Source organism: Eufriesea mexicana, unplaced genomic scaffold (assembly GCF_001483705.2).
Source record: "Eufriesea mexicana isolate 0111107269 unplaced genomic scaffold, ASM148370v2 scaffold4744748252, whole genome shotgun sequence".
NCBI classification, from domain to species: Eukaryota; Metazoa; Arthropoda; class Insecta; order Hymenoptera; family Apidae; genus Eufriesea; species Eufriesea mexicana.
Window position 1 is genome coordinate 207,215 of NW_016907863.1, and position 10,705 is coordinate 217,919.

At 40.6% G+C, this 10,705-nt stretch overlaps 1 protein-coding gene across 1 annotated transcript in view; it reads right to left on the minus strand.

Annotated features, from left to right (window-relative positions):
• Positions 1–655: 655 nt before the first annotated feature.
• LOC108548383 (uncharacterized) overlaps positions 656–10,705 on the minus strand; it is an 11,064-nt gene continuing 1,014 nt past the window's right edge. Inside the window, exons 2-4 of the mRNA XM_017901330.1 lie at positions 8,248–8,370; positions 2,146–2,263; positions 656–931 (exon numbers count right to left, since the gene is read on the minus strand). Of these exons, the coding sequence (XP_017756819.1) occupies positions 881–931; positions 2,146–2,263; positions 8,248–8,370 (292 nt within the window). The 3' untranslated portion in view covers positions 656–880. The remainder of the gene's footprint in view (positions 932–2,145; positions 2,264–8,247; positions 8,371–10,705) is intronic.

Below are 10,705 nucleotides of genomic sequence, written 5' to 3' on the forward strand. Positions count from 1 at the left end.
TCAATGGTTCAATGGTCATCCGTTGATGATCAACGCAATCTATTTGCTTTTATAAACTGTACGTATGACTTTAACCTCGTTCGGCCATGATAAGAGCATCGGATACTCGAGCACTGATTCAAGATCGTTAATCTATCATGCGTATCCGAGTGATCTAACGAAAATCTAGGATCGAGACTTTTGGAAAGAGATCGCGAAAGTAAGCCATTGATACTACATTCGTCGCTAGAAAAATCATTCGTTCCTCTTCATTCGTAAATTAACTTCAAACGCATCCTAGTCGAAAGTTGGCAGAAAGAAGAAAAACGAAACGGAACCTTAGGCACATTTTCCACGGACGAAACGGTAAATTCTCCTCGAAAATAATCGTAACTAGGTCAATAAATAAAGACTACCCGAATAAATTACTACGATTGGAAATAAATAAATAAAATGGTAGATGCGTACTTTCAGGAACGAATAGAAGACCGCAAGAAACCACGCGAGTCGAGCGCAGTTTCTTCGCAATTTCTTCTACGATTACTTCGAACGAACGCAGACAAACGTCGAAGACCTCCTTCGTTCCAGAATTAATTACTTAGTATCCTACTAGTGTAAGTTCGTTTAACGTGTTTAAGCTCGGACGGAGGACGGTCCGTAATACTGTTTAGGCGGATTTTAGGGTCGAGAGATCGCGTGTGTCATCTTATATTCTAATTGTCCCTCTCTTCTTCCTTCGAAATCTTCTTCTTCTTCTTCCCTTTCTTCCTCGTTCTCCTCTTCTTCCCCTTTTCTTTTAACTTTTTTTTTTCTTTTTGTATCTTTTGCTTCGTTGTTTCTCGCTCTCTCGACTCTGTCTTCGTGTTCGCCCTGGGTCCCAGCGCGACTGCGTGCCTCGGACTTAAATGGCGTAATAAGCGTCGTCCACGCTTCGTCGACTCTCTTTCAGCTTCTGAAATCAAGTAGAAGTGTCTCGTGATTAACTCGCACTTAGATTTAAACGGATCAGGATGCGATTCCGCGTTTCGAAGCTTGTTTGATAGGAATTTAATGGAATTTCCTAAATCTCGTAAACTTCGAGAGATGTTCCTGCATTTCTATGCCCTTTTATCTCTCTGCTTTCAATTACGCTTCGAAAACGAAGGTTTGCGTATCTCGGACAAGGGAGTTACGACTTGCCGCCATTTTTATCTCTATTTTACTCTCAGACTCTCGAAGCTTCGAAAAATAAAACGTTTAATGTTACGAAGAGGGTTAAAACGAAAAGTTGCGATATTTTCCCCCAGTTCCACGTGATTCCTCTAATCGAGAACAAAAATGTCTACTCAAAACGTCATTTAAACCCTAACCGCGTTATCTTTGATTAGAATCTTGCGATTAGGATGGAACGTACTCGTAAATTTCCAAACAACGCAGAACAAGTAGAACAAGGCAGTCGTGAAATGCAAACACGACATTGTGCAACATGGTGAAATGTGTAAAATGGTGGAAAAATGGCAGTAAAAATGATTAATTGTGAGCGTACTCAAGACGCGGCGAGAAATCGGTTCTATCACGAGAAGACTTCAAAGTTCTCTATAGAGTTCATGGCTAGAGCTTAGCCGCATACCGACGGTTTAATCCATATATTTTATCAACAAATTATCGCTGCGATTTTACGATATCGAGAAAAAATCGGTATTACGCGAATGCAGGATCATCATATATTTTACCCCGTGATACGAAGCATGCATGTCTTATATAATTACATGGAATCAGGATTTCTGACGTTTCGTCAGAGTAACGATGATAAATTGCTGATGATATATCGAGCAGATTTAAGTCGTATACGCGTGAAAATTTTCTTTTTTAAACGCGGAAACTGCGAATTAATATTTTCCTCCTTAACAGTCTATACATAACGTTTCCTCGTATAAGTTCTTAAAAAATGCGAGTGTAACCGATGTTTCAAAGTCAATCGATTAACGTTGACAGCAAATGCAAGTACGTAATTTTTGGAATCGATCAAGCTTGTATTTAAAGTTCTCCTTGTAATGTATGAAAAATTGTATGAAAAGAAAATTCAGAGAGAAAGAAAGTGTCCTTTGAAGGTATTGGTAAATGTAGAAATTTCTGTAATGCACGCTTCGATCATAGACCCCCTTGATTCGTTTACTCGGAACTTACCACTGGCAACGAAAGAATTTTCTCCTCGTCGAGCAGCTCAGGATTATTAACGATGATCTTCATGATACGTTGCAGAGTTTCCAGTCTATTGTTCGTGGCAGACCTTCGTCTACGACCTCTGCAATGAAACCAAAGAATAGACGTTAGATGACCTCGTCAAGAGCCACCAATCAGTTCCCTATAAACAGATCATCCGAATTTGTTATAAGTCTTGCGAGGAGAAAATGGTGCAAGGAAACGGAACTTCTAACCGATTGGAAACCGATAAAGACACCCATGTATCTATATATCTAATAAAACTCGCTGTTCGAAACAGTTGGATGATTCACTAAGATGATCATTAAAGCGAGAAGCAAAAGAAAGCGGAAGGTCCAACGTTCATGCCATATGTTCCAAGCGAATGCAATATTCATGCGAATGAATCCGTTCATTTTTTTCACAGCTTCTCTTTCTTTCTTCGTTTTCTCCCCGTTCTCCGACGCCATTTTCGTCCTGCTCTTCGTCTATTCGAAGAATAGGCGCGAGGAATTGCACGCGATCACGCGTGTCACACGTGGTACGGTCAAAAGTAAGGAAAGGATGGCACGTGCTTCGTCCAAGTGAACTGTCGAGCATGCAATCGTTGGCAATGGAGCGAAATGCTCGTGACATAAGCTATTCAACCAGCCTTATCACCAGGGCGCCACGGAAATCGTTGGATATGTGCAAACCGCGATAAAACTGATGCAACAACGTTGCACGATAAACTGCTCGGTTATCTGCGAATAATCTAAAAGAAAAATCAAGATTTCAATAGCGATCATTCTCGTTTTCATTCCGATTCAAATTCTCCACCTCTTTGTTCTTCTTCTTCGTTTTGGCAAATGTCTTTCTTTTATTGCACCTCTGACGAACTATAGGTATTACCTCCTCTTGCATCGAAATTGCACGCTTCTTCGATGTGCAATATTTTCGATAACCTCGTTAAGAATTATCTCGAGATGTCATTACTTAACGATACAGGTTGTCGTAAGTATACGTTCTTTGTTGCACACATGTGTGCAATTTTTTAATGAATTGATTATTGAATGTATGTACTTAGGGATACTTTTGATTGGCAAATATAAGGACGGTGTTTTATTCCAATATATATTTTATACCAGTTAAAAGAGACTTGGGAGTAAAGTACAAACTAAAAGACTAGACTGATAACTGCTCTATGATCACGCAATTCACACTCGCACGTCGTCAACTCTTCTTCAAACTCCGCAAAGGACTGCCCTAGTGCCCTCAGACAGGCCTTGCACCTCTACTTAAAACCTACTCCCTCCTACGCATGCTTTCTTTCTTGTTCTCTCGTCTCTCTTGCAAACCTGGGCCAGGTACTCCAAAAACACTTAGACGTGTCCCTAAACATTCGACACAGCATATCCCCCGTTCATCTGATCTTTGAAGTCGGAATCCATCTAGAGGTGAGGGTGAGAATGATGGTCGCTACAAATGCTATTTAGTTTAGAGATAAACTAAACTAACTACGGCGTAAAGGTGTCTTAAAAGAATGAAACGACTGGTTATAGAGTGCTTGATCGCAACGTTTGATCGAATTTTCACGATTCCACGGGATATCGTGAAATTTTATTTAACGCGGCCTGTAATATCGCCATCTTAGATCCAGTTATAAACTGGGAAACCTCGCGAAATCTCGATCTCTCTGTTAGGAGGTAGCACGCGAGTTTCGAGCTTAGTGGAGAGCTTCCTCGCAAGATTCGCAATCCGTTTAATAAATTATAGCACGCGTGACGAAACAATCAATCATTGGCTATCAGGAGACCTCGCAGTGTGACAGTCCAATCGAATTTTCATTGTAAATTTCCCACTGATTACGTATCTTATCCAAGCTTAGAAACCGAGGCTTCCTGCAACAGTGCTTGCAGTATGAAGAGAAACGTCGATGTAAGGAGATCTGAGTCTTTTTTCTCTTCTTCTCGCTTCTTCTTATGTTCTTTTATTTCTTCTTCTTCTTGAACCTTCTCCTTTTCCCCCTTATTGCGCTGCTTTTCCTCGTTGTTCACGAAGAGGATCATTTAGGCAAATCGTCCCGATTTTCCGGCTGAATGGTTCGTTAAACGAATGAAAGCGCTTTAAGATCGCGAGTTCGTTGTCAGAGATCCGAATGTTTTAATGTGCCTTGTAACACTCGCAGGGTAGACGAGTGCAACGTAAACGACAAACGAAGGTGGAAACGTGTCGGAAATGAACGTGTCGGAAGTGAACGTGTCTTTGCGATGTACTGATCGAGCTAACATCTGAATAGGAATTTATTCGGAAGGCATTAAACGAGGTAACCGGGTCAGAGGCATTAGCATTTCCTCCTATACTCTGTCTTTCGCAAGATTCGTTACGATTCTATTATTTCATCTGAGTATTTGTCTGTCTACGAGTGTAGACAGACGCGAATTTTTCGATGTAACGGCTGTCGCGAGATCGTAGATATGGAAGATACGATAAGCGAATAATCGTTGGAATATAGTACTGATAAGAAAACGTTTCATTCCTTTTCGCGTTTTATCTTTTCCTTTTTTCAATTGAAGACGAAAGGAAGCGAAGAATATTCTAATAATTCGAATATTCGAATAAACTAATAATTTGAAGTCTACGCATTGGCAATTGCAGTTAGGGCTACGGTACTTTGGATCCTACACTTCCTATTCGGATCTACGATATGAGAGTAGATGACACAGTCAAATCCATTGAATTTTCTTTACCGATGGATTCTGAAATATTAGAATATTTCTTCTTCTTTTCTTCTGACTCTTCGGTTATTTCACCACTTGCGCTGGAAAGACGTGTCACACACGTCGTAATGCTTTTGTCACAGAATCGCCAACCACGTGGTATACACGTCGTTAGGCAATTGCTAGAGAAACAATGGACCGTTCTGTGAATTTCTTGACACTGTAAGTGGTTAATTAGGAATGAATAGGATACTGTTAAAATTATGTTCTCCGATGAAAATCAGACGATGCGAACGATGCAAGTCTAATGAGATATAATTGTTCTAAAATGTAGACTATGAAATTATTATATCTATTACATTTTCGTATCGATATCACGTGCCAGTCTACTAATATATGATTGAGAAGATGAATTAGGGAAAATGGAAATTATCGAATATAAAATGATCATCACGGAGTATTGTATTCTTCTAACTATAATTCCACTTCGCTCTTTCGTGAGATTGCTCGTTGAAATTATATACAGGTATACATCATTTAAATTTTCATTATCAGATTGCTTCTGCTTGATACTGTATACTCCACACTTTTGGAAGCGGGTTGCCCCAAAGTGGGTTTGATTACGGTATACTGTAATGTAACGTCATACCTTCTAGCGACGTAATTTTACATAAATTCGTAAGTATCTCTTTTGCACAGAACCCCGGGTACTACTCAGAGAGATAATCAGCCGATGCACGAGAACAAACAGATCCACGGAAGAATACGAGAGAAATAAATTATCTAAGGAATCGTTCCTCCGTTACTCCATCTTGCATTTCTGTTAATACCACTTTCAATATTTGCGTTGCCGTTTTTAACGCACCGTGGCTATTTCTTTAACGCGACGTATAAATAGAGGACTGTTTATTTTCAAACTCTAATCCTGCAAAATATCACTGGGGAGCCTAATCTCTGAGCGATAACAAACAACACTTTGTATTCAATTTTCAACACATCTGCCAGGTGAACAGTAAAAATCGGAAAAGTTTCACGCGATATTATCACTCTGTTAACCAATCGAGCAGGTCCATTAATTCCAATCTAAATAAATTTTAATTGAAATATTCTCGAAAAAGTTAAATATTTCACTTCGTTTCCAATTCCTTCTATTATTAATTCTCACGAAATTTTTTGACAATTTTTATAGAAACATATCGTTGCATCGTTACAGTGTTGCTAAATGGAAATAGCACGAAAACTGATTCCAGCCCTGGAAAGAGAAGAATACCGCTTTCTGAGATATCACTGTTGACTCTGCCTTCTGAGAAGCTAGGGAATGATCATTAAAGAGGCCAAACATCCCGCCATAGGACCAGTATCTCTCCATTATTTCTAATAATTTGTTAATTAAAAGTATTCAGCAGCAAAAGGAGTAGGATTTTTCTCTAGAAATCGTGGATTTTTCTCTAACATCTCGAAGAATATCCGTTTCCTGAAGACTATTCGGAGACACGTCTTCTGACGCCAGCAAACCATTCTTCTTCGTTTTACGTGATCACCCACTCAGGCTCTGTCAGCCTGCACGTTCGAAGACCTCGTTCGAGGGTGGTTTCCACCCCTGTCGCGCTGCCACGAAGCAACAAGTTGAATTTCAATGCCCGTAACCGAGGACGTGCCACACATCTCCCGCGAGCCTCTTCTCCTTCTTTCATCTCTCTACCCGCGAACGGACAGGTTACAATATTACAGAAATTCGCGACAGACTGAGGAAATTAAAAAAGCTCGCTCGAGTGTCTAGAAATAGACGATGTTTAACAAGTGACGTGTTCCGCTTGGAGATTCCTGAACCCTAGAATCAGACACGTTGCACCACGAGAATAGCTATTTCTACTTTTCTTCTTCATTCCCGTTTTATTTTTCTTCTCTTTTCTCAATTTTTGCTTTCTTTAAAATAGACCTTTCGAAATAGACCTTAGCTTTCTTCATAATAGCTATTTTCGGCGCCATGATACCACGAGGTCGGTTCCGTCCACATTCTTCTCGAGGAATTAGCCAAGTTCATCCGTTCCGCATCATAAGGTGATCTCGTTCATCGGGAACAGCTCGGTGACTCACGGTATTGTCATTCGGTGATAAAAGGAAGATTCCTTCAGTGGTATATAGCCGTTCAACTCGAATCCAGTTATGTAAAATCGAGCTACGCTTCTTTTCCTCAGAGGTTATCGTTCGAGCTGGCTAATTTAGAGTGACACACAGATGTGATCTGCACGAATTCAGTGCAAGATTCTCGGAAGCATTTTGATAAAGCTCTGCGATGAGCTCTTGTGTTTCTGGTAAATGATCTACAAATTTCGTGATCGCGATCGGAGGGGATGGATCGTACCAGTGATGCGATCTTTAGCACATTTGCATCCAAGCGCGGAATATTCCGCGAGCCACGGCTGACGTCTATCACCGAGCGCGGAATATTCCGCGAGTTGTGACTGTCGTCTATCACCGAACGCGGAATAATCCGCGAGCTATGACTGTCGCCTATCACCGAACGCGGAATATTCCGCGAGCTGACCTTCCTCTATTACCAGTTGCCGAATATTCTTCGTATACCACAGATCACGTTTGATTAGTTCGTTATATTCTTACCAAGTTTTACTTTCGTGAAAATCTTTTTAACTGCCATTATGAGCAAGTGCTGATACGTGATAAGTGGTGATACGGGCCAGTCGTCAGTTGAACGTCGCTGATGCCTGAACACGGCACCTTAAGAAGAGTGATGATGCAAATGGGTTAATTCGAGCTGACTATGGGAAAAATGAATAGAAAATCTTCAACCATTACCACGATGCATTCTACACTTTGTCCTAACTGGACTCCTATTTAAGCACCCACTCTGAAATGCTACTCTATGACTTATACAAAGTCACAATTAGATTAACTACGTTTTCTGAAAATTTTTCAATTCTAGGGCCAAAGTACTTGATCGATGCAAGATTTTTATACTTAAGACCGATTTCTACGTTTTGCTATCTTTCGCTAATTTACACGTCGAAAGTAAAATAAATCGATATGGAACTTTGATAGAAAAATCTGTACCCCTTCCAAACACTGAAATATTTTACCGTATTCGCACATTTGTACCATTATTTTATCAAACGATTTAGGCATCGTCGTTCACCCCATTTTCAGGGATGAAAATTGATAGTAAAGAGAAGGAATGAGAATGAAAAGGGAAAGGAATATTTCCGAAGATTCGGAAATTCGGAAAAATTTGCATCAAGATATGCCGCTCTCTGTTCGCCTAAATATCTCGAGGATGTGTCATATCGGTAATTCCAAATTGTTTGATAAACACGTAACGATAAATCGGGGCAGATAAGGTAGCTTCTGACGATATTACGTAATTACTCACATTTTATCTGGGTCCAACATTCCGAATGCAACTGGAACCGTCACTACTTTTCCCTTCACGTTCTCCAATCCGAGAAGAGTCTCTATTTCTGCGAGTCTCTGATCCGACACACGTCTCTGTCTGCTGCAAACCGAACAGTGGTGTAATTATCATCGTCCACGTATTATTATCAACTAAAATTACAGCCACGAGAATGAGAATCGCGAATAAATTTGAACACAGGTAACGGAACAAACTTTTAGTGGGCAAACCTTCGGGAACCGGGATAAATGGGATTAATAATCAAAGATGTGGATCGATTCGTGGTTTTCGGATTCAACGATAGTCCGTGGTAAAAATAGGAGCTTTATTTTATCCTTATCTATGGAACGTAGAGTATATTTTTAACCGCGAATTCGATAAATATAATGATCTAGTGATCGAAAGATACAGCATGTGTGACCAAATAATTATTAGAAAAACAATAAAAGCGGGAAAGAGGAAAAAGCCGGTGTAAAGAGCACGGAATCAGTATCGTAATTCACCGTAACGTGAGTCTATGTAGCATTTTTACAAAGGAATATTCGCAGCCGGGTAATCCTAGGAAGATTTCCTAATCTTCTTAAACTCGAATATATTTACAGAACAGGTGTCTATAATTACCTCGACTCGTCGATCGTTTAGAAACGAGTCATTCTCAGCAGCGAGAGAGATAGGAGGCACCAAGAGAAATGAGGAAGAAAAGAGAAAGAAGTTGCTACCTCAAAGGAACTAGCTTCTATAATTAAACTAGATCCACCGGGAAGATAGATCCGGATAATTTTCACGTACCATAACCACTGACTCACCACGCGAAACCGCACGTTTCCACTCGATTTCAGGTATCACACGCTTAACACGTTAAACACCACGCCGGTTTTACGTGCCGCTCCGTTCACGCCATAGTTAGCCGCCATGCGGGCCCTTCCGGGCCGTACGGACCGGTGAGGCCTCAACGAGAAGTCTAGTGGTCCCTAGGGATCGGCGAGGCCTCAACGGGAAATCTAGTGGTCCCTAGGGACCGGTGAGGCCTCAACGGGAAGTCTAGTGGTCCCTAGGGATCGGCGAGGCCTGAACGGGAAATCTAGTGATCCCTAGGGACCGGCGAGGCCTGAACGGGAAGTCTAGTGGTCCCTAGGGACCGACGTGGCGCTTAACGTGTTAATTGCGCGAAACACGGAGCAAACTGTGCGCCACGGTATCGCGATAAGCCTTCGTTACATGTGTATTTCGAATTATCTATTCCTTCCCCTTCTTCCTTCTCTCTCCTTCCTATGGACACGTCGAAGCAGAGAAGATCGTTTCATCGTATAGTTGCATGAACGCATAACCGTGACTTGCAACAATGGTAATTGTAGTTACATCGGTGGGCAAACTTTCACTCGAACAGCCGTGAATTTGGGTGTCGCAAATGATCCTCGCGGGATCGGGTAAGATCTCGATAGGGATCGGATAATTGGCAGAGAGGTCGTTTACCTTCTCATCGCTCTCCAAATTTGCAACTTGTTACTTCGATATTCACAAGACCGTGCAATCCCTTTGCGTACTTATTCTGATTTTTCCTAAGACAGTTTAATTTTCGTTCCTATATTTAATTACCAATCGCTTTTCTTTCTCGGATCGATTCGATAAGATTCGAGCAATTTATTGAATTGATGGTAATTGGTTTCTATGAAATCAAAGAAGATCGGTGAAATTTCGAAGAGTGTTCGTGTGGTTTGAAATACTTCTTCGGAGATAGAAAGAATCGTTTGTAATTCGTTTTTAATTTACTAATAATTTGTTAATAATTTACTAATACGATTGTACTAATTTTTTAAAAGAATGTTCTTAGTAACGGGGGTGTAAAGAAACGAAAATTAGACAGGCTGTTTAATAAATGAAAAACCTACGGGGGAATTTTAGGAATTGTAAGATAAAAAATTCAAAAGGAATTGAATAGATTTTAAGGAAGATTTCAAATTTCAAATTACCAACGGAAACTCTGAGGAGCTTCGCAAATTTTAATCGATCCGAAGACAAGGCTTAAAGAAAAGGATGTAGAGAAAAATAGGAAGGAATAGTATGGAAAAATAACAGCTTCAGAGTTCTGGATAGAAGTTCCCGGAAACCGCCATTTATCATTTTCCAAGCTTCCCTGGCAAGATAGTGAAATTAATTTCGCAATGTTGAAACAAATCCCCCTGATTATAGTTACTCTTTCGTTTACTTTGGTTCCCTTCCCTTTGTTCATTTCCCGGTGCTTAAAGTACGTAACAGTGATAACGCGGAATTCATATTGCCAGTGGACAAGAAAAAAATGGCGCGACATCCGGTGATATTGCAAGCTGCACGAGATATAATACCGCGTTTGTCGATCGTCGTCAATTTTGTCTCTTTAATCGGCATGCTAATCTCCCGGCCACACGCATGGAACAAAGCTCTCGTTATCTCCTAGTCG